Genomic DNA, 27,962 nt, shown 5'->3' on the forward strand with positions numbered 1-27,962 from the left:
TAACTTATGTTTTCTTGTCTTAACTCATCTAATGATTTAAGTTGCCAATCATTCCCTTCCAATCTAAGTAATTCCTTATAGGAAAACATATCCAAAATCACTCTCATAGACACCTATCGCGTGTCCGGGAATTCCCCAAATCGGTATTTTATAATTTAACTTATAATAATACTTTTTCCAGACACGCAACAAGGCACTTCTAAGAATATGAGATTTAAAAGCCCTGTCCACCTTTTTATCATAAAGCAAGTATGCATGTCATCCATATACCAAATCCCAACCCTCAAGGTGAAGTATTCTCTTATTAGTTAAATTAAGCCAATCGCTAACCCATGTCAAGACCACCACATCATAATATAGTTTCAAATTCGGCGCCTTGAGTCCCCCTCTTTCCCTAGCATCTTGTAGAATCTTAAATTTAACTCTTGGTTTTTTCCCCACCCAGATAAATTTATTAATACCCTTCTGCCATTCATCAAGGTTGGCATCCATACCCACTTTCTTTTAGCTTGGCAACCCTTACCTAGAAACTTAGATAAATCCTATAAATCATTTTGAGCTGAGCTAAGATTATGCCTCTCATTCTTCCATATTATTTTATTTTATTGCATTTTATTTGTTTGTTTGTTTATTCAATTTCTTATAGCTGCCCACCTCAAGCAAGTGACTCTGGGCAGCAAACAATCATTTATTGCACACAAACTCAATAATAATCAATAGACTTTTTTCTTCTGCACTCATTTTTTTCTCTCAAATCTTTTCTTTGAAAAGCTTAAATTAAATTTAGAAGAATTCTGAGATTATTTTTCATTTAAGAGATAGCCTACTTTTCACTAAAAACATTTTCCCCAGGCAGAATTAGCACTCCATTTTATGATAACATTGTTAATTTAATGCTTCACTTAGAATCTGACTTCAAAGAAACATTTCTTTTTCCTCATTGCAGACATTTCAGTTCATGCACTGCCGATCTGATCTTATATTTAACTTAAACTACAGAAAAGCAAATGCAGAGTTTAATAGTTCCTTTGGTAATGCAATCATCTACAACAGTCCATCAATTTTATATAGCTTTTGCAATAAGTAATCCCTGAAAGACACACCTCTTTTTTGTTGTATTATCTTTTTATGGTTATTATATGCACTGGACTTTTTGGTGACTTTATTCATGGATCTACTTAAAAACAAAACTATTGGCGGATGAAATGAAATAAATCCAGTACACATAAGACAACAGAACTATTTAACTATAGGACTGAATTAGCGTTCAATACCAACTCTGTACTTAATTGAATTTATAATTATGACCATGTTCCTCTTCCTTTATAGTTAAAGAAAATTACTGAGAACTAGACAACATGTGACCTGTTGGGTCATTGTTTCAAATATATTTCCTTACCTAAGCAAAGAAAGAGAATGACCACATTTAGGCAAAACTATCATGAGAACAGGAGCAACTTCTAACTTCCTGCTAGTTTCCCCATTGCCTTCCTTCCTTCCTTCCTTCCTTCCTTCCTTCCTTCCTTCCTTCCTTCCTTCCTTCCTTTCCCCTCTCCTTCTCTCCTTGGTGGGGGAGGAAGTGAGGGCATGTGAATAGGCAGCATTGGCTGGGAAGAGGGCCTGGGACTGCATGAGAGGTGCTATGCAGGTCAAAGAGGGCATGCAGAGATGCAATGTCAGTTAAGAAGAGTACATGGGGGAAGTGGAGTGGGTTGGGAGAGTGGCTTGATCACAAAAGGTGCCATGCTGGTCAGGGATGATGCATGACTGGTGGTGTGAGTCAGGAAGGGTGCATGTGGAAAATGAAAGAGGTACCACATCTTTCAGGGAAGGCATGCAGAAGTAGCACAGGTCAGGCAAGATGTATAGGGATGTACAAGAGGCATGTGGGTGTGGGTTGGAGAAGACATGCAGTGAAATAACACAGGTTGAGGGAGCATGCGGGGAGTGCCATGGACCAGGAAAAGCATGCAAGGATTTCTTCCTTCCTCCCTCCCTTCCCTTTTCAGCAGACAAGTAAATGGCTGCTGCTAGGTGAGAGAGGGAATAAGGGATTGCAAAATAAGCTGGAAGATTATCACAGAATGCTGAAAATGAAGATCATGTGGCCACAGCAAAAGCACAATAGCAGCCAGTAGCATTGAAGCAGGAACAACTTTCACAACTTTCCCAAATTTTATTTTCTCAGGAATCATGGGTCCCAGATTTTGGATACATTCAGCAAGTTAAATCATTTAAGGTACTTTGGTTCAAAAGGTTTTGCCATATGATGCACTGTTTCATCCAGTTAAAGGATATAACAACGAGAATTTTAGTAGTACAGTATATAGTACAAGGGACGCGGTGGCTCAGTGGGTTAGGACGCTGAGCTTGTCAATCAGATGGTCGACAGTTTGGCGGGTCAAATCCTGAGTGCCGTGTAACAGAGTGAGCACCTGTTACTCGTCCCAGCTTCTGCTAACCTAGCAGTTCAAAAGCACGTAAAAATGCAAGTAGAAAAATAGGGACCACTACGGTGGGAAAGTAACAGCGTTCCATGCGTCTTTGGCATCTAGTCATGCCGGCCACATGACCACGGAGATGTCCTCGGACAAGCACTGGCTCTTCGGCTTTGAAACGGAGATGAGCACCGGTCCCTAGAGTTGGAAACGACTAGCACGCATGTGCGGGGGAACTTTTACCTTTATATAGATTATATAATGTACAGTTCTCAAAAATGTAACATAAAAAGTGACCCCCAGGAGAGTGGTGAATAAATGTATGTGTATGCAGGTAATTCTCGTTGAAAGATGACTCACTCAGCGACTATTCAGTTACAATGGTGCTGAACAATGGATGTTTACAATGCAGCCACTGCAGTGTCCCCATAGTCATGTAATTGCAATTTGGACACTTGGCAGCTGGCTTACAATTTCATGATCCTTCAGTCCCATGATCGCCATTCATATCCTTCTTTGCCAGCTTCCTACCACTATAGTCAATGGAGAAGACAGCGATCATGTGACTACATGCCACTTCAACTGTGTAGGACAGGGGTGTCAAACTCAATTTCATTGAGGGCCGCATCAGCATGGCAGTTGCCCTCAGGGGGCCGGGTGGGTATGGCCAGGGTGGGCGTGGCCTACTGGGTGGGCATGGCTAGAGTGCGTATGGCCTACTGGTTGGGCATGGCCAGCTCTACATCATTCGCATCAAGGGTGCCTATGGGGGCCTGGGCAGGAGTGGGACAGATCTGAGGGTCTCTGGCAAAAGGAGGGTCTCTGGGCCAGGGCCAAGGCAGTGGGGGCCGTTCCCTCACTGTTTCCAAGATGGCTTCACCGGCCACATGAAACCACTTCGTGGGCCGGATCTGGCCCCCGGGCCTTGTGTTTGACATGTCTGGTGTAGGATTTGCCTAATGGAGGTAACTGGGACTACTGCAACTACTGTCATAAATGCAAACATGTGATGTCACACTTTACTATAGTATCACATGCATAGTGACAAAGTTGCTGGTCCCAATTATTTACCTGTATAGGTAGTATAATGAGGACTATCTATATTTGAAGAGAGAAAGAAAGTGTTCTGAAGAAATCAAATGAATTTCATACAGAAATGCCAGAATCAATTCCATAAAACCAAGATTGGATTCTTAACCTACACCACACCTTTGTCTATAAATTCCTATACAGATGTGCAAAAATGTCTTCTCTGCACTATTAAATAATCAAACTCTCACTATGCTTTTGCTTTTAATATTAATTTGGGTATGCTTATAACCATTCTAGACTGTTTTCGATAAAGCCCCTAGAATGTTTTGGATGGCAGTACTTTGTATTATTAAGGCATATGTACCAAGATGCCAGTGTAGATGGGTTTAGGGGTAAACTAACCATGGTTTCTTAAATGAAGATTATATTTGAACTGATGTCTATCTACATGTTATTTCTTTATGATTGAACATGAAAGATCTGGAACCAGCTTGCAAATGGATTTCAGTGATTGCCTATGATAGAAATTGGAAATTGTTCGTCCACCTAAATTCACAAACAATTGATAGTCTGTTGTTAGAACCAAAACTGGATACAGTGGATTGAGAAATTTATTTCAGACATACCGTAATTTCCTAAATTGTGAACTTCCACTAATAAAAATATAATTATTAACTATGGATGAATAACAGCACTATAATGATATCTATGACATACATTTTAATGTTTCCTATCTGAGAAAATAGATGTCCTCTACAGGTTTCTGAAAGCAAAGTTCCATTAATTATAGAGTAGTAAGATTATACACATACATACATACATGCTGGGACGAGTAACAGGCGCTCACTCTGTTACGTGGCACTCGGGATTCGACCCGCCAAACTGCCGACCTTCTGATCGACAAGCTAAGCCTCCTAACCCACTGAGCCACCACGTCCCTACATACATACATACATACATATAAATAACAGCTTACTATTTCTAAAATATTGGATTCTTAAGGTACTCCATAAAATAATAGAATGCGCATATTCAATTTAAGATTGTAGAAGCATATTAAGAATGTTTCATTGTGGACCAAGAATTAAAACTTATTTTAATAAGAACTTCCAATCTAAACAAATAATTCAAAAAGGCATTATGAAAATATACATCGCTTTTTTAATTTTTTTACAATTTGTTTCACAGCAATCCAAAATACTGTGGCCCTAAGATTATCCCTCATAAACAGAACTAATAATTCTAGCCTTGGAGGATATTTGATGTTCAATTCGTCCTTCCACCTTTTCAGTCTCTGTGACCAAGAACTGATGGAACTGCACAACCTCAGGTGAGGATTCTCTTTCCTTGGTGAATTAAATTTGCTAACATACTTGTTTATTTATCTGTTAAGCTCCAGGCAAAGACATATTTATTCTTCCAACTTTGAAATGTTTTGATATACAAATTGCATGCTGTATATTAAATCTCTGTGCTTTTCTGTTGCATTTTAATTATTGTTTTGGTGGAAACTATAATTGTGCAATGTTACAAGATACCCTGAGGATTAGGGTATTTTCAAGGATGTGCCTGTGTGTGTATAAATAAACCCAGAAGAACATCAATAATAAAGGAACAATTTAATAAGAAAGAGAACATAGAGATACTCACAGCAATTATATTAAAAAAGTCATCATCTCCAAGGGTATCCAAAATGGAAGATACTGTTTGTTTTGCAATAGTCAAGCGAAGTCCTTTCATACTGCCGCTAACATCAACTAAAATGACAACATCTTTAGGAGAAGTGGCTGCCTGAATATACCTGGATGACAGAGCAAGAGGAATAGGGAAGAATGTAAATTGAATTCATAGGAATCCACATGCAGGGCCACTGCTAACCAATACAGAGCATTTGTGCAAATTAGGAAAAAGGGAATCTCTGCGGTGGAAGAAGGGAAGAGTCTATGTGAGCAACCTTTCTCCTGTTACAAGTCAGCCAGGCCTGTTTGACAAGATGACTTGGGGTTCTCCCACCTACCGGCAGACCACTCACTTTTTGTTCTTTTGCCCAGAAACACAAGTACACTGACTGCCTGCCCTTTACTAGTTGTGGCATCCGGGTGTAGGGCATAGCTTGAACAACCACACACAATGGCCCTTTCTACCAGCTTAACTTTTCTGAAATTCATAAAAACAACAACCATGACCTACCATTTTCGATTTCTGCAGTCAAATGCAATGACTCCATTTTCATCTGGCTCCCATTTAATTCCTGGAGTAGAGAACAGTATTACAACATTAGAATTCCCAATGTATGTTTTCTTCCTTGAAATTGTTTTTTTTATTCATTCACCAGATTGGCAAGCCCAATCAAAAGTAAACCTTGTTGTCTTCAAGGATATTTAATCTTAGTCACCAGAGCTGTCTTTCCATCCTTTTCCAACAACTCTGATACTGATGTTTCTAAGATTACTTAAATCCTGTCAGGGCAAGAATCAGAGAGAAATCTCTCCTTTCATCACCCCCTGTTCCACCCATTTGTTGACAAATACATCTTTATCAGTTTCAGAACTAACACTATACACAGATTAAATCAAAAGCCAGAAAGCCTGCCTAGGACCTGGCATTTAGCCCCTAACATGTCTTTTTCCTAGAGAGAGACCCAAGAGAGTTCTAAAACTCTCTCTTCTGGGTTTTATTTTATTATTTATTTTATTCAATTTATATACCACCCTTTTCCTGAAGAACTCAGGGCGGTTTACAGGGCAAATTAAAAAATACAATATACAGATTAAAATACAATTAAATTAATAGCCCCAACACTTTAAAATTAAATTTAAAACCTTAAAAACCCCTCAGTCCAGGCCGGTCAGGTTTTTAGGTCCCGGTGAAATGAACGAAGGTCGGGGGCGATCTGGAGTTCCACTGGTAGCTGTTTAATCTGTACCGCTTCCAGGCAACGGGACATCACATCGAGGGCATCACTGGGTTGGTTCGGGGTGGAGATGAATAGCTGGGTATCATCAGCATATTGATGATATTTCACCCCGAAGCTACGGATGATCTCTCCCAGCGGCTTCATATAGATGTTGAACAGGAGGGGCGAGAGCACCGAACCCTGAGGCACTCCACAATTAAGAGGCCTAGGGCTTGACCTCTGCCCTCCTGCCAACACCGTCTGCGAACGGTCCAAGAGGTAGGAGGAGAACCACCGCAGAACGGTGCCTCCCACTCCCAGCCCCTCAAGACGGCGCAGTAAGATACCATGGTCGATGGTATCAAAAGCCGCTGATAGATCTAATAGGACCAGGACAGAGGAATAACCTCTATCTCGGGCCCGCCAGAGATCATTCACCAGCGCGACCAATGCCGTCTCCGTGCTGTGCCCGGGTCTGAAACCCGATTGGTACGGATCTAGATATTCAGCTTTCTCCAGGTTCAAAGGGAGCTGTCGTGCCACCACGCTCTCAACGACCTTCGCAAGGAAGCGAAGGTTGGAGACAGGACGGAAGTTGTTTAAAACAGCTGGGTCCAATGCCGGTTTCTTGAGGAGGGGCCTTACCACCGCCTCTTTCAAGGCAGCAGGGAAGTACCCTTCACTCAGTGAGGCATTGATAACTGCTAGGAGCCAGCCTCGTGTAACCTCCCGAGATGCATAGACTAGCCAGGAGGGACACGGGTCCAACAAACATGTGGCGGCACTTAGTTTCCCCATGATCTTGTCCACTTCATCCGGAGTCACAGGATCGAACTCTTCCCAAATGTACTCGGCCAACTTCATCGTTTTCCTCTCGTTAGATACTACACAACAGTCTTTAATAATTAATGCTGTTATGGCTTTACTATCCATTAAGGGAACTAGAAAATAACACAACACAATAAATCAATTTATTTCTTATCAGTTGTTATAGTTACTCTACCATTGTGAAAAGTTTGTCTTAAGCTAGATCAATATTGTTTAAAAGTGTAAGAAACATTATTTGCTGAAAAATTAATACAGTGGTAAGATATAAAATATTATTTAAAGACTATTTTATTCACATTTAAGCTTCAATAAGCACACACTCCTAATAGACTATCGCCGTGTATATAAAGGTCTTTTTTGGGACAGTAATAATAAATTTAAAATGTTGTATCATTCCATAAAATTCTATTCACAAACTATATGACAATTGTTGTTTTGTGTGCTATTTCCTTTCTGATCTTTTTATTCTTAAATTTCTCTTTATTCTCATTGTATAGTTGATTACTGTACTTTTAATCAAAATTTAAAATAGGAAAAGAATCAAAATATTTTTTCTAGCTATGATGCAAGTAGAATTCAAGGCTTTACCCTAAGAAAGCTACCCTGGGAGCATCAATCATGTATAATATTTTTATCATTGACTGGATCATATCCATTGCTAACAATTGTTATTTATAGTATTTCAACATGCATAGTATTGTATCTATTTATTTCATTTGTTCTCCTTAAATTATGAACAAGCCTAATTATACTATAGTAATATATTAGTAATTGTGCTAAAATACAATGATTGTCCATGTTTTCAACTTAAAACAGACATGGCAAACTCGTGATGTCATGTGATGTCATGCAACGTATCGGGATGGTTTTGCCATTGCCGGCAATGGGTGGGCATGGCTTCCAGATGATGCGTCCGGCCCGCGGGCTGGCAGTTTGACACCCCTGACTTAAAAGATTGAGTTCCTATTCCAAGAAATCTAGGTATTTACAGGACATACCGTATATTATTCTGAATAAAAGCAAAACATTCTTTTGCTAATATGTCCTTAATTTATGAAATTCCCTCCTTTGAAATTACTACTAGAAGCAGAAGGAGGTAAAAGTTGCATTCAAGCTACTTATGGATAGAGTTCTTTCACCCATATTACAGTATTCTCAGGCTGTCAAAGCTTCCAGCAGAAATCAGCAGAAGGGGGAATCGGAGACTCATTTGACTAGTTAGCAAAATCATTATTTGGCAGCAGAGAAGAAATGGGATGGTAACATTTAGGTTTATGTATGAAAACTAGGAAACAGTTAAGCCACTCTACAATGCTCCCTTTAAAATATTATTTTTAGTTATGAGCTTTTATTGTCACAGCTGTGGAGCCAGCACTACTGCAGCCTTAAGTCATGTTTTCTAAACTCCTAAACAAAATTAAAACTTCCTTTCTATTAAACATTCAAATACTGTTGCAGCAGGGGATCTGTCCTAAGGGTTTCAGCTGTTTCCACCAAGAAAAATAAGGAAGTTTGCTGCTCCAGACAAACTTGGTAGTAAAAGAAACAAAAAGTCAAAAAGGGGCACTGAAAGACTGATATTAAAACTCCTTGAGTGGTTGAGGTTGAGTTTGTTCACGCTTTTCCAAACAGAACTGATTTATTATAATGGTGAAATACTTCCTCCAATGCTGCTTATATTGCTCATGCCATAAGGAGTTGACTAATGCTGCTCTTTTAGGATTAGCAAATAAAAGCATGTAATAAAAGGAGGACAGAAAAGAAGCACAGGCATTTTTTTTTCTTACCTGGATACTGCCTGAAAAATCCCTTTGCACTTCCAAAGTACTGCCATATAAGGGAAGGGTCGTGGCCAAAGTTGTCAACAAACACTTTGTTTAATGATTCAGACCAGTAAACTCCATTCACAATTGCAGGATCTGAAAATAGAAAAGAAAAAGAATCAGAATTTCTAGTGTAAGTTAGTTCTGGACATTAGATGTTTTAAAACCAGGATCTGAAAGCACTTTGTAAGGCATGTCATAGATTTCAAATTATACCAAAAAGCAAAAGAGGAACAGAAGAATAGAATAGAATAGAATAGAATAGAATAGAATAGAATAGAATAGAATAGAATAGAATAGAATAGAATAGAATAGAATAGAATAGAATAGAATAGAATAGAATAGAATAGAATAATAACTCTATTGTCATTTTGAATGTACACTCATCGGCATACATTAAAATGAAATTTCATTGCATACAGCTCTCAAAGGGTCACCACTTCCAATATAAATATGACATACATACATACATACATAATCCATATACCCACATATGTTATATGACACAGAGAAACAACACAGTCTAGTTCGAGAAAAACAAATATTGCGAGTTAACCATAGGGCACAAAGCTATTACAGAATCGGGTAGTCCTGCTAGAAATACTTCGAAACCTCCCCCAAGAGGAGAGCAACAGAAAAAGACCATAAAGTGGGTGTGTGGGGTCTCTGACAATGCTTTGAGCTCTAAGCATATAGCGCTTATAAGCAGCATCCTGAATACCAGGATCTTCTCAGCTGTCCTTACCATTCTCTGTATGGACTTTCTATCTGAGGCACTGCCGCCACCAAACCAGACAGTGATGCAGTTTGTCAAATAGTCATCTTCGGAATGAATGCAATGAGTATTTCTTTTGAGGAACTTCTCTGAATCCATCTCTCCCTTCACCTTCTGGAAAGATTTTAATCTTATGGTTTTGAATACTGCCTTCCCATTTTTGTCATTTTACTCAGGCTTTTATTGAGACCATTTCTTTACTGGTGGTTTATTACCTTGACACTGTGGTGGTGATATGAAGATTCTTCATTCAGCAATGACTGAATGATGCCACTAAACTGTTTATGTGAAAATGCTCTGAAATTACCACTGTGAATGTATATGTACAGTATTTTGATTTTCTTGTAAACCGTTCAGAGATTTTTACTGCAATGAATAAAGAGAAGAAATATAATTTTACTGGGAGGAGAGTTAACTTATTATTTCTACTTTATTAGTTGCTAACTCCATCAGTAAAAGGAATTTTACCCTGCATTCCACTGGAAGCAAATTTCAGCATTACGTTCCATTGAAATTCATGAACGGATGAATACTAACAGATATGTCTTTTCCTTAAAATAATCAATAAGGACTGAGGATTACAATGGAACTGGAGTTACTTGACTAAAAGAATGAGCAGGCTAGAGCATTTCATTTTCCTTTTTTGAAAAACATCCTGCACACCTATTGAGGTAAGAGCATATTTACAACCACACAATGCCTAGAAAGTCTTTGTGACAATACCATCTTGACCTAAATTCCATGACAATGACATTTCAGGACCTTGTGATTTTCATTACCAGCTCATTAATTCTAGCCCTATCTTCCCAAACAAATACATGAAAGAGGCCTCAGAAGCATCAAATTCTGGTTGCCCATGCAGTTACAAAACTCTTACAACCTTACAATGGCACAATTGATCAAATGGCAATTTTATCCATCAGCGTTATAAGCACAGAAGAAACCTGATTCTCCTCTGTATCAGAAGTAATCCTTAATATTAAGGAGCAGAGAAATGTGGACTGCCCCATCATTTGATGCAATAGCTTCATTGACTTGTAAACTAATGGCTGATTTCAAATTATGTAAGTTTAGTGAGATAACTTTAATGAAGTGGAAAGAGGTGAATTGCTTTGTGTGACAACATTCATCAGACAAACACTGGGGTGAGGGGCACAATGAAATGTCTCAGCTGCCTGCCTTTGAACTAGTCTTTCATCTAAATATTTATATTTACAAGTACATGTTGCACATAAAGGCTATAAGGAAATATTTCTCTTGGAGAGAAATGCCTTCATAAATAAGAGAGGACATGAAAAATTGAAGCTGCCAATATTTGGGACATCAAGGCAGAATCTTACATGTGTCCCAACCATAGTTCTGATGTCTCCATACATTTCCAATCTGGTTAACAGGATATGTATCATTAATTTGGAAGGAAAAGAAAAAAAAACCTACTGATGTTTACTGTCTGAGGCATAACTGCCAAATTTCTAATCTTATGCACAAATGACACTTTCATATACACAGTTCATGTATCTATCTTCCCACATATGTTCTACCAGCACTGGAAGCAGATATTTGATATATCAACAACAATTCCAGATGTTCTACAGTTAGGAGCTAATCTTTCTGCTCTTCATTTCAGAGTAGTTAAAATCCTGTGCCAAGAACTGAACAGTATGGCACTGTTCTGGTTGATGCAAAGGCCAGGAAGAGCTACTGTGACCACTGATCTCCTGCCAAATAAAACATGGAGAAAGACAAGTTCCAAGCCTCTACATGCTGAGAATTGTTGTATATTTTCCTTCATCCTTCTGTTAGAAAATATGTGCAAACTCACAAAATGAATCCTCAACACACAGTTTTATCTCCTCAACCTCTCATAAGTTAGCAAATATAAATAGGCAAGGGCTTTTAAAAATATTATCACTGACACATGGAAGAGCTACTTACCTATCTACAGTTTTAGCTCTCTGCATCCATTTGTCTGTAGCCATCACAATAAAGCTTCAGCCAGACATAATCTTGACTTTTATGACCTCAGCATAACAGGTATAACCATGCCAAATTCAAATTCAAACCATGCCAAATTCGTACACCTTCACACTGAATATGGGCAATGCCAATGTCTATGTCCCTTGAAAACCTTAAGACTTATGATATGTCTTCCCTTTTCATGGATCCTGAATGCCTTCAGATATTTAATAATGCTTAATGTTAATATTTTATGATTTAGAATATGGAGTGTATTTCAACCGTGTTGTGAATTTAATGATGACTGATTAACAAATCATGTTTAGTTGTATTTTGTTGTGCTTATATAGAAAAATCTCCTCGCTCCCCTCAAAGAAATATTGAAGAACATGTTTGATTGTCCTTGCTATAATCTTCTATTAACTACTTTTGAAAAAGTATCTTTATTTTGTAAACTGAAAATGTAAATTATTAGAAAAGGAGCAAGCAGTGAAAAAGAAAAACTATCCTTATCCTTCCATTTGTTATATTCCAGACTCATTAACTTTAGTTTCTCTAGTTTTCTTGAAAGTGATCAGGAAATGCATTTTCCAGAGAGGTTTACCAACAACAACCTTTCAAATAAAATTAGAAACTTTCTTCTATCTTTTTGGTAAGGCACATGTTGCAATCTACAATTTGTTTCACTGCTATGTCTGTTGCTGTACTATTGATATTTAATGTAACAGGACTTGTGGACAAACAGGTACACTGTCAGGAATCTGAAATATAATTCCCAAAGAATAGTTCAAAGGCATGTAGCAATTAAATATCTGTCATAAGTATTATTGGCTCTCAGAAGCAGAGGTGAAAGAAATGTTGCAGATGTTGAACTTAGCCTGAAATAAAACAATTGAGGAATGTTTGGAATGAAAATATTTTTCAACTTTTGTTCAATGTAGGGCAGAAATCACTACCTGCAACTTTACAAAATTACAAAAGGCAGTGTGTGAAAACAAAATAATGTAAATAATGCAGTCTCAGTTTAGGTTAGTTTGATGTGCACAAACTTTATTTTGTCTGTCTAAATACAGTCCTTTCTAATTATCATTTCATTCTACATTTTTCAAGCTTTACTTGGAGTATTCTAGGATCTATGCTTTAAAAAAAATTGATCAATGGCAGTTTCACCAAAATTCCTCAGAAAAAAGAAGTGAAGTTGATGAGGGAACTAGAAACTAAGCCCTATCATAAGAAACTAAAAGAAACAGGAATGTTTCTTCATAATTAGAAGACCAAGAGGGTATAAGATATACTGTAATTTCTCAATCATGTCAAAGGATTCATGTAGAAAAAGTCCAACTTCTTCTTCTTTTTTTGGATACTCATTGTTCCAAAGTATGGCTATGGGTAGAGAGATTCCAACCAAATATTAGAAATGATTTCTTAACAGTAGAAAAAGCATGATAATGGCACTAACTGTTATGTTGCGTAGTTAGACCGATCAGGAACAGATGACAGGACAGCGGGTCAGCAACTCAGCTTTATTTGTGGTTGGAACAGACAGAGACTCTCCACAGCTCAGTGCCTTTAAATACTGTTGCTGGCAAGCTGGCGGCCAATCCACTCCCTTGAAAGGTCCCGCCAGAACGGCCTGACCAATAGAATCGGAGTTAGATGCCACCTGTTGTTGCCGGGTGTACACAGCTGATGCCCAGCTGAGCTGTCAGGTTAACAGATAACACTAAGTATATAACACCCCTTCCCACCCCCCAAAAGAGAACAAGAATAATATACAACTTTGCACTAAACTTGGCTCTCAGTCTTGCCACTGCTGGTGACCTATGGCCTTACGAAGTCTTTCAGATACACTGGGGGTTTGTGTGTTCTGCTGGAACGTCTTAATGGCAGCTCCACCCTGTCTGGAGACCGGCTGAGTTCTTTCCCTCCATCCCCGTTCCCGGGATTGGAGTCCCTAAGCTGGTTCCCCGGGTTCAGTGGTGCAAAAAAGGTCTCTGGCCTCTCCCTGTTTTGCGTGGTTGGCATATACACATATGGGGGTCCTTCTGGTGTCAGGGTGGCCACAGGGCATGATGTTGACCGACTATCAATGGCCATTTCCCCTTGTTGGATTTCTGGGGCCCGTTTTCTCAACTGATCTAAGTGTCTTCTAACCTGTCGGCCCCCTTCCCCCTCAATAATATAAGATAAAGGCCCTGTTTTATCAATCACCACCCCTTGTACCCAGAAGTCCCCCACGGTGTAATTTCTGGCCCACAGAAGGTCCCCCACTGACAGCTCCCTCACTGTCTTGTGCTGCTCCCCTTTCGCTGCCACCCGGTCAGGGTGCAGTCTGTCCAATTTTGTAATGAGGCGTCGGCCCCAACGAAGTTCAGCCGGGCTTTTACCGGTGGTTGTGGATGGAGTGGTATGTTGGCTTAGTAGGAATTGTGCCAGTCTTTGGTGCCAGTCCCCAATGACAATTCGCTTCAGAGCGTCTTTTGTTGATCTTACCATTTGTTCAGCAAGGCCGTTAGTCTCCAGGTGGAAAGGGGCGGATGTGATGTGCCTAATCAAGTTGGCCCTGATGAAAGCCTGAAAATCAGCAGATTTAAATTGTGGGCTGCTGTCAGACACAATGACATCAGGCAGGCCATGCATTGCAAAGAGCCCCCTAAGCACCTGCACTGTTTTGGATGTGGTCATGCTAGACACAGGAACTACCTCCAACCATTTAGAATAACTGTCCACCACTACAAGGAAAAGGTGACCCTGGAAAGGGCCTGCATAGTCAATGTGGATTCTTGGCCATGGTGCATATGTTGGTTCCCATTTATGCACAGGGGAGTGAGGCTGCTCAGGTCGGGATTTCTGACACTGGTAGCAACCTGCAACCTGTCCTTCTATTTCCTTGTCGAGGCCCGGCCACCACACATAGCTGTGGGCCAGGGCTTTCATCCTGACAATACCGGGGTGCCCTTCATGCAACGACTCCAAAACTTTAATTCTTAGTTTGTCTGGGACTATGACCCTACTACCCCATAAAAGACACCCTTTATGAGAAGACAGTTCATTTCTCCTGGCAAACTATGGTTGGAAGTCAATAATTGACATCTTAATAGCTCTTACCTTAGAGTCAGTGGGGTGGATGCCCTGTGCATCTATTCGGAACCCTAAAAACTCTGTTGAGGTTACCCCAATACAGCACTTTTCTTTCTGCAATTTTAAACAGGCAGTCCGGAATCTGTTTAATACTGCTCTCAACCTGTCAGCTAACACTGCCTCTGATTCGCCAGTGATCAGCACGTCATCAAAGTATGGGCACACTCCAGGGATGACTTTGAGTGTCTTTTCCATTATCTCCTGGAATATTTCAGGAGCTACAGCAATTCCAAACTGTAAATGATTCACTCGAAAGGCTCCCTTGTGTGTGACAATAGTTTGAATCTCAGCTGTTTTGCGGGTAACCGGAATTTGCTGGTACACCTGTGCCAAATCAAGCTTCGCAAAGATGGCGCTGGACTGTATTGCTGCGATGACGTGTTTTACCGAGGGGACCGGGTAAGCATGCGGATTCAAGGCCTGGTTTACCGAAGCTTTATAATCCACACAAATTCTTATTTTACCGTTCAGTTTGAGGGGGGTGACAATGGGAGTTTCCCATTCCCCCCCTTCTACGGGTTCCAGAATTCCCTGACTAACTAATTTATCTAGTTCGCTTTCAATTTTTTCTTTTAAAGTGAACGGGACCCTCATGGCTTTAATCCTAATGGGCAGGACTTCGGGATTTTGTCTTAATTTTATCGGGGGCCCTGTGTATTTTCCAAACCCCCCCAAACACGTCTGTGAATTCACTATAGACGGATTCTAGGCTACTCGGTTGGATGCTGTTTACTCCCCCCATCCATATGCCCAGGGCTTCGAACCAATCTAGGCCTACTAAATTAGTCCTTTTCCCCTCGGTGATCAGTATTTCTAGCTGACCCTGGAATCCCTTATACTTGACTAACACAGTGGCCTGTCCCCTTAATTTTATCGGGGAACGTTGGAAGTCCGTTAGTCTAATTTTGGTTGGTTTTATGGAAATCCACCGCCTGCTCTTACTGCAAATTAACGAATAGGTCTCGAATGAGATTAAGGAAACAGGTGATCCAGAATCCACTTCCATTTGGCAAGGGATTCCTTCCACACTGACTGTAATTTGGATTTTTGGTTTCAGCGGGGGGTGGATTGCTGACTGGCATACCACTTCCAAATTTTCTATGACTGAGGGTGCCCGGGTCCCTGGGGGCTCAAGGGGGTTACTGGTACCTGCAGGCTGCTCGTCAATTTTGTTTAAGTTGTCGCGGTTTTGGGCTCAGCATACGGTTTGGTTGTGGCCGGTTTTACCGCATGCATGGCATCTGGCGCTGCGGAACCGGCAGGATGCTGTGGGGTGGTTGCCCCCGCAGCTGGCACAATTTTGGCTGTTTGCACTTGGATTGCGGCTCGGGACTCTCGGGTTTTTGTTGGCCCCTACCGGTTTCTTCTGCGTCGGGACGTGGTCACGACGGTTCTTGAATTTCTCCAGCCTTTGGAGAATGGCATCGATCTCATTGGCTGGTTCTCCCTCTCCGCTGTCTGCAACATTCTCCTGATGCACAGAGCCACTTGGATTATTACTGTGTCGGAGCGCGTTCTTTTCATTAATCGCCTCTTGAGCCATTATTTTGTTGATGACTTCTGACAGGCTCAGGGTTGGTTTCACGATTATTTTTTGTTGGAGGTGATCGTCACTCAGGCCGAACACGATTCTGTCCTAAATCCGATCTTCCAGGTCAGAGAATCTGCACATTCGGGCGGCTTGTCGAATAGTGGCTACGAAATCCATTGCCGATTCCCCGGGGAGCTGGTTCCTCTGGATAAATTTAAGTCGCCAATAAATTTCGGATTTCTTCTGCATGAAATGCTGACTCAATTTGCTGACGAGGTCAGCGTAGGGTAGTGCTGTGACAGGATCTGGGATGCATAGGCCGACAGCCATGTCGTACACGGCTGGCCCGCTGATGCAGAGCAACGCCGCTGCCTTCAACTTATCTTCCGTGATTTGATTCACTAGGAGATACCCCTCGACTTGTCCCAGGTATGACTCCCAGTGTCCCGGGTAGCGAACATCAAACTCGCGGATGTGTCCGATTTGGGTCATTCTGTTCTGGTCCGGTTACTGCTTTTGACGGGAAGGAATTTGTCGGGAGAATTTTCTCTTCCCCTCCTTTCCCGCGGTTTGCTCGCGCTTCAGCTCTAGTGACTCAGCTAGTGCTTCAGCTCTAAAAGCAGTATCCCATCCTCATCGCCACTGTTATGTTGCATAGTTAGACCGATCAGGAACAGATGACAGGACAGCGGGTCAGCAACTCAGCTTTATTTGTGGTTGGAACAGACAGAGACTCTCCACAGCTCAGCACCTTTAAATACTGTTGCCGGCAAGCTGGCGGCCAATCCACTCCCTTGAAAGGTCCCGCCAGAACGGCCTGACCAATAGAATTGGAGTTAGATGCCACCTGTTGTTGCCGGGTGTACACAGCTGATGCCCAGCTGAGCTGTCAGGTTAACAGATAACACTAAGTATATAACACTAACTGCTCAGAGAATTTATGGCTTGCCTTTCTAAAGGATATATTCAAATAGATGATGTCAGGAATATTTTAATTTGAATGCTTGCACAGAGCAGGGAGTTGCAGTTTATGCCTAAAAAATTTTCACCCTCTTATCTCTTCTCATAGCTCCTCAGTATCTTTTTCATATACGTGAGCATATGGAATCTGTTCCTTACACAACTTATATTTTAACTGAATCTTCCCCAGGTCAAATCTTTCTAGCACAGTTTTTTCCTTAATCTTTCTAAGTTTAAGCTTAATATTTTCCACCAATAAGTCTGCATCTGGACTGCACTTCTCTAGCTTCTGTTCATTATTATATGATTTATTTGGCTCTATTGTTTCCCATCTGGAGAGTTATACATGAATGTCAAAATGACCATGGAAGAAAAAAAAATGATGTAACAAGGGTGATCAAAAGAAACATTCTCCCAAAACTCACAAGGAATGTTTTCCCCCTCCCTATTGTGATGTAATTTTGTGCCCTTGTGGTCCTTAGCTGCCAAAACAAACATGTTAAACAACAACAACATAAAAACATATACTAATGCTGACATGTTCTACTATATTCAGTTATGTTACTCTATAAATGTTCTGTTGCATTCTAAATATATTCTATTTCAGTTATTGCTAAAAGCAATAAGAAATCACCTTGGGGGACATTATCAGATAGGATTAAATATCAAGTTCTGTCATTTAGACAGCTTCCAGCAGGCAAGACTGACTTCAAAAAACCCACCTTAGATATGGTTAGCAGTACATGACAATTGTATTCCCATCGTAAGAAAAGATGGTAATATGTGCCATTAGGCTAAAGTTACCAAAATAAGTCTATTCTTTGAGAAGGACAAATATAGGCCACAGTGAAACAAAATGAGTCTAAGCAAAATAGTATCTAAAAAAGTGTATGATGTGATATAGGGCTCCCACTTCATTAATGGGCTCTATATGATTCCCAGTTGATATTTCTCTGCTTGAAAATTGATCCAGTTTTATTCCTTCATAATAAAGTACTGTTAAATGTCCTGGCAGAAATGAAATACTTCAGTGCAAGTAATACATTTAAAAAAGTGAAAGGACAAAATTGTAAACAGCAAGCAATCTCAAATAGCAAACAATCAATGTGCCACTAAATGGTTTTTTTAGTATTTTGCAGATAAAGGCAAGTGTGCAGTGGTGGACTGCTCTGCCCTCCCCTTTCCAAACTGTCTATCCAATATGTGAAGGATTGTTATGAAAGGAAACAGTGTGATGAGTATGTTTGTATGCATGTACACATTCATAAGGCAATGGCACGTTGTGTTCCAGACTATTCATTAGATTGACATACTTTTGATTTTGCCTGAAATAGTCATGAAAACCTATCCAGTCATCTCTCTCTTTTGCCATTATTTTTCTAAGCTTCTTCTGCACACAAAATCCCAAACATACTTTATTTGACTTCTGAAAATCTGCCTGTGAGACTTGCCTTTATCAGGCCAATCTTAATGTATCTTGTGAAGCTTGTAAGCATTTGAACACAAAAACAAAATATATACAAAATATATACTCCACTGAATTCAGGGTACAGAATGCAGTTTGAAGAAGATAAAACTGGACAGAAAATAACTCTTTGTTACAATCACCACTCAAGGCTATCTTTCTCCTGACAATAATTAATTATAAGAAGACATGCAGCTGTGGTCTCTAAGTTCTATTGCTCTATTGCTCTTTATAGATAACCAACTAGAGTTCTATTCTTTATTTCAAAATAGGATTTATAGAATCTTGCTGAATAAGTTCTGAATAAAAAATATAACTATAGTTATATAAGTTTGTTGATAAATACTACCGCCTGCTAGTGAAATAAAGAGAGGAGTAAAGATTTCATCCATCAAATCTTGATTAATTATTTTTTTGGAATGACCAGAACCACTTGATAAAAATTCCAGATGTTTAGATAATCCTGAATGAATTGTAGAAATATTTAAAACTCATGCTATTAATTCCTCTTAATACATATAGCTGAATAAATTTCAATACATCAAAATAAAACCATATGCAGTATTGTCACATTTGCTGGATACATCAGACTCATTTTGATGAAGCATATCTCGGTAAGAGGGTGCCAATTTATCCAAAGTCATGTATATAACACATTTGAGCATGAATAATAACTAATTCTGTTCTATATTAACTGTTGATTTTTTCTAATTTTGATAGTTTAATGCAACCCTACCTTCCAGAGATTTAAACCTTTTTTTAACACACATGCACTCTGAAATGACTATGGTATATTAGCAGATTTCAAGATTAATAACCAAAAGATAAAGTTGTTAACAAAAAATATGAAACCAGAAGTTCAAATAGAATTAAAGGACAAAACTGATTTTAAGAGTTAGGAAAAAAGTTAAATATTTGAGTATTGCTATGACAAATATGAATGAGGTGTTGTTTCAAAATAATAATGATAAGGCATGGACTGAAATTAAAAAAGACATGTGAAGATGGGGAAAATTAAAATTGTCACTGTGATAATTTTTGCAATAAAAAATAATGTTTTGCCAAGAATGATCTTTTTGTTTCAGACAATAGATATTTTGAATATACCATTTAAAAATGATATTTTCAATTCTGTGAAAATCAAATGACACCCATATTCCAAAAGAACAAAATAAAAGTAAAGAAACCATACTCTGAAAGAACAATGCAAGAGCTGCAAAACTTTTCACCACAGCATAAACAAAAGTTACACTTTTTACACTACCAGCTAGATGCAGGCCTGGCATCACTAGTCCCAAAAGACACACCCAAAGCATTTAATGAAGATGTCATTTGCCATAATATATATAGATTGGTAGCCCAACAGATGTCTTTGTGGCAGCTATTGCATTTTGTGACTTTTCTTCCAGTTGTTGAGTATTTCAAATGTCATCCCTATAAATCTCAGAATGTTGTAAAATTATGGTTATAAATCGCAATATACCAAGTCATCCTACTTCAGGTTTAAAGGGCAACTTGACATTTCTTTATTTACCATGAAAGCTATGCTCGTGATACAGAAACTTTTCACATCCTCAGTCAGTATGATAGAAATGGCCTTCTTAAATATGCACTTGTTCCTACAGCAGAAATACAGTGAACTCTTTCACCAAAGTGCATTATGAAAATGTGAGGGATTCACTATGCATTCTGGACTTCTACATACTTGTGTTGTGTGTGTGCATGTGTATCTTTGTGTTTCATATATATAGATCTAGATCTAGATCTAGATCTAGATCTAGATATATATGGATTATATGGATCTTTGGTCATTCGGTTTTTTCCCCGCGTAGAATTGAATTCAATTCTACGCGGGGAAAAACCCGAATGACCAAAGATCCACATACAAACACCTGCGAAAACCTCAGAAAACATTATATATATATATATATATATATATATATATATATATATATATATATATATATATATATATATATATATATATATAGACCAAAACAAAACACAGGGAAAATCATCATCATCATCATCATCATCATCATCATCATCATCATATTATTATTATTATTATTATTATTATTATTATTATTATTATTATTATTATTATTATTTAGTGTTGGAAGGGACCTTGGAGGTCTTCTAGTTCAACCCCCTGCTCAGGTAGGAAACCCTATACCAGACATGTCAAACACAAGGCCCGGGGGCCGGATCCGGCCCACGAAGTGGTTTCATGTGGCCCGCGAAGCCATCCTGGAAACAGTGAGGGAACGGCCCCCACTGCCTTGGCCCTGGCCCAGAGACCCTCCTCCTGCCAGAGACCCTCAGATCTGTCCCACTCCTGCCCAGGCCCCCATAGGCACCCTTGATGCCAACGATGTAGAGTTGGCCATGCCCACCCAGTAGGCCATACGCACTCTAGACACGCCCACCCAGTAGGCCACACCCACCCAGGCCATACCCACCCGGCCCCCTGAGGGCAACCGCAATGCTGATGCGGCCCTCAATGAAATTGAGTTTGACACCCCTGCCCTATACAATTTATTTATCTCAAACTTCATACAGAAGTGAAAAGGTTGCATGCACAACTGGCTTTTACAAAGCAAGGCTTTAGGTTTTTTTTCCCTTGTGGCATCAATTGGCTGAACACCTAATTACTACAGTATTGTATTATGTCTAAGGATATTTACCCATGTAGTATGGTTGTATCACCATAATCTTTCTCATCTTCTCTACTACCTTCTCCTTTTGGTATCTTATGATTATACTACTTCATTATATGTAGACTGAGAGCTTATACACTGGACAAAAATTCCTTGTGTATCCAATCACACTTGACCAATAAAGTATTCTATTCTGTTCTGTTCTGTTTTAGTGTAGTGTAGTCTAGTCTATTTTTCTGAACACTACATAAAATTATATATATATATAATATATATATATATATATATGTGTGTGTGTGTGTGTGTGTGTGTGTGTGTGTGTGTGTGTGTGTGTGTGTGTATGTATGTATATGAATGAGTTGGATGCATTTCAAAGGCCTAGAGATTTGTTGGGTAAAGGAATTCTGCCTGATGGGGTCCAGGAGAAGAGGCCTTTTTGCCATGGCTCCCAGCCTCTGGAACTCTGTGCCCCTCAGGGTGAGAGCTTGGCCTTTGAGAGGTTTTTACGATGTTACAAGCCCTGTAGAGTCGGATCATGGCAAATGATCAATGGATGGCAAATAAAATACAGTGGTACCTTGGTAATCATCATTAAATTGGTTCAGGAGGCACAATGAATACCAAACATTTTTTTCCCATAAGGAATAACAAAGTAAGTCACAAGGCAGCCAACGCCAGCTTGTGCATTGAGTAACAAATAAATGATGAGTAGTGGAACAAAATTTTCACATCAAAATGAGTTTGAGTTCAAAGCAGTTGAGTACCAAGATACCACTGTAAATAAATAAAAAATGTTCTAACTTCTGGTGAGTGATTTTTGTGTATGGATTTTCTATGTTACTGTATTTTCAGTTTATGTTATTCTGTTTTTGTAAGCTGTCTGGGAAATATCAGTTTGTATTAGTATGCATAAATACAAATATATTACATTTCCATGTCATGGATCATTGCCATTGTGAAGAGACTTGTGCATCTTAATGACGCTATGAAAGTAGTCACCCACATGAGTCATCCATGCCAAACAAGTCAACTATGAGACAACTAACTAAATATTGTCCCTGAAAAAAAATATTCACTGAAGAAAACCAAGTGGACATTCACAACCAGGACAATGTCAACATGATACTAGAATGTTAACTTCCAAGATGGAAGGTATCCAATAGTTACTGGCAAAGAGCAGTGAGCAAATTTAAGTAAAACTGTTGTTCATTATGTATTTGGAATAAAGACAAAGGACATCTGATTACTGATGAATGAATGTCAGAATCAAGTACCAAGGTGAACATCAGACATTTCCCAGACAGCCAAGACTGGAAAGAATTAGTCCAAGGAAGAAGAATATGAATGTTCTAATTAGCAGTTGTGATAGCATGGAGTTATAAAAGTTATAAAACAAGAATAACAATGGTTACTTCCAACTAAGACAACAATCAAGCTGGCAAAACTCTTCTCTGTTTTATCACATTCTTTCTATATAAAAGAAATGGCAATTTCCACCTGCTCATTGTTTTGGTAACTTGTGAAAAATAACTATCAACTTCACGTTATCAAAGAACAAAAGTCAAAACTGAATGCTGACATTCTGGGAATCAACCAACTGAAAAAGACTGGAATGGGTCAGTTCACACTAGAGGAGCATCAGATCTTCTATTACACAAAAGAAACAGCACAGACATTATTAACAAAAGGTCTTGGATATAATCCTTCAACTGGATTTTTTATTAATGAAAAAAATGCTTGGATAGCATAAACATCAGAATGGTCTTAATTTCAATCCTAGTCAATCAAAAAAAAATATTATAGAGATCTGTAGGTTCCAACAAGTCTATGCTCCAAACAGCAATTCACAACAGCTTATCCAAATAACAACAAAAGGATATTGTACTAATTATAGGTGATTGGAATGCTACAGTTAGAAGTAAAATAGCATTCTAGAACAGACATGTCAAACACAAGGCCCGGGGGCTGGATCCGGCCCATGAAGTGATTTCATGTGGTCCACGAAGCTATCCTGGAAACAGTGAGGGAACGGCCCCCACTGCCTTGGCCCTGGCCCAGGCCGGCCAGGAACCAATGTACAATTTTGTGGTGGTGACCACATGACCACATCTATGACCACATCTATGCTGAAATACATTCAGTCTTATCTCCACAAGGCCATCTGGAAATGGTGAGGGACCGGCCCCTGCTGCATTGGCACTCTCCTCTGGGTGCATGCTGGTGAGTTATCACCCTTTGTGAGGAATGAAGAAATGCCTGGAAGTGGCCAGCACATGGCCCTGCCTACTTCGGGCAGGCTAGGGGCTGGGCAGCATTGAGCTTCTCTTCAGATTCTTGCCAGCCGGCTCAAGCTCTCAGCATTGTGAGGAGAGCACCCCGCTGCCTGCTGAAACTGGGCATCTGGAGCTGGGTGACATCATGCTTCTCTTTGGATTTGCACTGCCTGGATCAGCCTCTTGGCACTGTGAGAAAGCGCCGCACTGCCTGCTGAAACCAGGCAGGCTGGGAGCCAGGCAGCATTGAGCTTTGCGCTGCCTGGCTTAGCCTCTCAGTGCTGTGAGAAGAGCGCCCCACTGCCTGCCGAAACTGGGCAGGCTGGGGGCTGGGCGGCATCGTGCTTCTCTTCGGATTCACGCTGCCTGGCTCAGCCTCTTGGCATTGTGAGGAGAGTGCCTCACTGCCTGCCAAAACCGGGCAGGCTGGGGACTGGGCAGCATTGTGCAGGTAACATCGACTCTCACACTGCTCATGGCATCCCTTCCCCCAGAGCCCACCAAGCCGGATATGTGAAGTAGGCAAGGGCCATATGTTGGCCACTTCCAGGCAATGGTGCATTTATTTATTTATTTATTTTTGGGACTTATATGCCACCCTATCTCCTGAAGGACTCAGGGCGGCTAACAACAATAAAAACAACAATACAAAAGTTAAAAGAAATTAAATAAACAGCCCCAATATATAAGTTAAACTAAACAATTAAAATTAAAAAAAAACATTTTAAAAAACCCTGTCGTCAGTCCAGGTCAGCCTGATGAAAAAAGAAAGTTTTAAGGCCGCGGCGAAAGGACCGGAGGTCCAGGGCCATCCAGAGCTCAAGGGGGAGTTGGTTCCACAGGGCTGGCGCTCCCACAGAGAAGGCCCTCCCCCTGGGGGTTGCCAGCCGACATTGTCTAGCCGACGGCACCCTGAGGAGGCCCTCTCTGTGTGAGCGCACTGGGCGATGGGAAGTCATTCCCGGCAGCAGACGGTCCTGCAAATATCCCGGGCCTAGGCCATGTAGGGCTTTAAAGGTAAGTACCAGCACCTTAAATTTCTTCAATCCTCATGAAGGATGACACTTCCCTAGCTGCATTTCTTGCCTGTTTTTTCTCCCTCCCTCATCTCAAATATTTTCCCACCACTCTGTTCGAAGGAAGGAAGGAAGGAAGGAAGGAAGGAAGGAAGGAAGGAAGGAAGGAAGGAAGGAAGGAGCAGGAGGGTCTGAGGGAAGTCCTGCCTTAGTCCTGCCCTGCTGCCCTTTCACCATCCCCTTGCCCCTTCCTCCTGGCCTATCCTGGGGAGTCTCCCATCCTATTGCTAAGGAAGCTTTGGATACAAAGCCAGGTCTCCTGACATGGAGAGGGAGTGGGCCTCCCTCTTGACTTTGCCCTCGTATTCATCATGAGCAACCTGGCTAAGGAGAGCAAGCACAACAGCTGAGCACCCCCTTGGGGAAGCGGGGCTGGGCTTAGTGCTGTGGGTGCTTGAGGGCTGGGCTGGGCATTTGACCTCCACACCACTGCCCAGCCCCCCACATGGCCTGAGAGGAACAATGAGGCTCCTCTCAGGCCATGTGGACCATGCCTTGGCACTTGCCCCACTCCCATCTCCTTCTGCCAGAGACACTCAGATTTGTTCCACTCCCGCCCAGGCCCCAATAGGCACCCTTGATGCAAACAATGTAGAGCTGGCCATGCCCACCCAATAGGCCACACGGACTCCAGCCATGCCCACCCTGGCCACACACCCCCCAAGTGCAACCGCAATGCTGATGTGGCCCTCAGTAGATCAGTGAAATGCTGTGGACGTAGTATACTTAGATTTCAGTAAGGCATTTGATAAAGTAGACCACAACCTATTCCTTGGTAAGAGAGAAAAAGATGGAACAGACAACATCACCACCAGATGGATCTGTAGCTGGCTGGCAAACTCTATTCAATGAGTAATACTCAATGGCACTACATCCACATGGAGAGAAGTAAGCAGTGGAGTACCACAAGGTTCCATCTTAGGCCCAGTATTCTTCAATATCTTCATCAATGACTTAGATGAGGGAATTGAAGGGGAACTCATCAAATTTGCACATGACACCAAACTGGCAGGAGTAACCAACACCCCAGAAAACAAACTCAGGATCCAAAAAGATCTTGACAAACTTGAACAATGGGTCCTATCCAACAAAATGAGTTTCAATGTGAGACAAGCAAAGTTTTACATTTAGGCAGGAAAAATCAAAGGTACAAATACAGATTGGGCAAGACCTGGCTTAAAAACAATAACTGTGAGAAGGAGCTTGGGGTCCTAGTGGATGATCACTTGACTATGAACCAGCAGTGTGCAGCAGCAGCCAAAAAAGCTAATGCAATCCTGGTTTGTATAAACAGAAGCATAGAATCAAGATCACCGCTTTATAAAACTCTAGTAAGACTACACCTGGAATACTGCAGCCAATTTTGGTCACCATATCTCAAAAAAGATGTTGAAAGTCTAGTAAAAATTCAGAGAAGAGCAACTAAGATGATCAAAGGCCTGGAGACTAAAACATACAAAGAACAGCTGCAGGATTTGGGTTTGGCTAGTCTAAAGAAAAGAAGAAACAGGGGAGACATGATAGCAGTATTCCAGTATTTGAGGGGCTGCCACCAAGAATTGGGGGTCATGTTATTCACCAAAGCACCTGAAGGCAGGACAAGAAACAATGATTGGAAACTGATCAGAGAGAAGCAACCTGGAATTAAGGAGAAACTTTCCTGACAGGGAGGACAATTAAACAATGGAACAGCTTGCCTCCAGAAATCATGGGTGCTCCATTACTGGAGATTTTCAAGAAGAGGCTAGACAATCACTTGTCTGAGATGGTATAGGTTCTCCTGATTGAGCAGGGGGCTAGACTAGAAGACCACCAAGGTCCCTTCCACCTATATTCTATTCTATTGAAATGTATGTGCTGGATTTAGAACTAGCAGAGATATTCCAAATCACATTGTTAATATCCAATGGGTAATAAAAAAGAAGGTAATTTTAAAAATGTCTACTTTTGCTTTGTTGATTATTCAAATGCCTTTCACTGTACAGACCAACTGAATCACTGGAAAGGGTTAAACCACAGCAGCAGCAAGTGAATGCCTCTGAAGTGTGGCACTCTAGAAAATGGTTTAGCATACCTTGGACTGCAAAAAGAACCATTTATCCATTGTTATATGAAGTAAAACCAAACTGCACATGGTTAGTAGTACTAATAAGCAAGCTAGAGTTTAACATTCTGGACATATCAGGGGAAAGAAAAACATCACTGGGGAAAAAATATACTTTAAAAATTAAATTAACTGAAGAGCTGAAAAGAAGATAAGATGGCTAAATAATATGAACAATGACACAAGCAAGAGCTCAAAGAAACTGTTATTGACAGACTATCCTGATGAAATACTGCCTATTCAATTACGGAGAATAAGAAGCAACTAAACACATTTACATATTCATATAATAAATATATTTAAGAACTCTGAACTTCTATATGTGGTATTTTGCATTACACATGTTGGGCAATATTACCTACCAGTAATATAGAAATAATAATAACAATAACTACAAATTTAGAAACTGGCAATCTGAATGAGAACTAAGAAACATAAACCAGCAGTATGATTCTCATTTCCCAAAGCATCTTTTATTATATATATTTTTTCAGGAGAGTTCATAATAATATTTTTAAAGGGTTATTTTTTCATATCAGGAATTCTCTATACTTGAAATCTGAAAATATATAATGCAAGCATCCTGAGTTGACTAAACAAATCTCCAAAGCTCAGCCACTTTATCACTGGAAAAGGGAGTGCAGCTGAAAAATTCACAGCAGTGAACTGTGAACAAGCAGGCTATTAATTTAAACAACGGAGCAGTTTTGTAGGAAAGCAGATTTGGTAGGAAGCTATTATAAGTAATGGTGCCCCAAAGAAAATAACTCTGCAGAATACAAATAAAAATCTATTTCTACTTGTGATTAGATAAGATCTCTCACTGAAACAAAGCTGCTGCTGGAAACATCAATATAATTTACATTATAGGTCATATCTACAAACTGCTGCTGGTCATTGAAACTGATGCCTAGGATTAAAGCTATTACATATGCCATCCACTTCAGTACACCAGGCAAAGTAAGCTAGGATATGATAGTGAGGATGAAAGCCATAGACTTATT

At 40.2% G+C, this 27,962-nt stretch overlaps 1 protein-coding gene across 1 annotated transcript in view; it reads right to left on the bottom strand.

Annotated features, from left to right (window-relative positions):
* Nucleotides 1-27,962, bottom strand: part of CACNA2D3 (calcium voltage-gated channel auxiliary subunit alpha2delta 3) — a gene marked incomplete at its 5' end in the record, with an annotated part of 613,685 nt that overhangs the window by 311,453 nt on the left and 274,270 nt on the right. Inside the window, 3 exons of the mRNA XM_083353347.1 lie at nucleotides 5,121-5,271; nucleotides 5,661-5,721; nucleotides 8,982-9,113. Coding sequence (XP_083209473.1) covers nucleotides 5,121-5,271; nucleotides 5,661-5,721; nucleotides 8,982-9,113 — 344 coding nt within the window. The remainder of the gene's footprint in view (nucleotides 1-5,120; nucleotides 5,272-5,660; nucleotides 5,722-8,981; nucleotides 9,114-27,962) is intronic.

Source organism: Vipera ursinii (genome assembly GCF_947247035.1).
Source record: "Vipera ursinii genome assembly, chromosome: 2".
NCBI classification, from domain to species: domain Eukaryota; kingdom Metazoa; phylum Chordata; class Lepidosauria; order Squamata; family Viperidae; genus Vipera; species Vipera ursinii.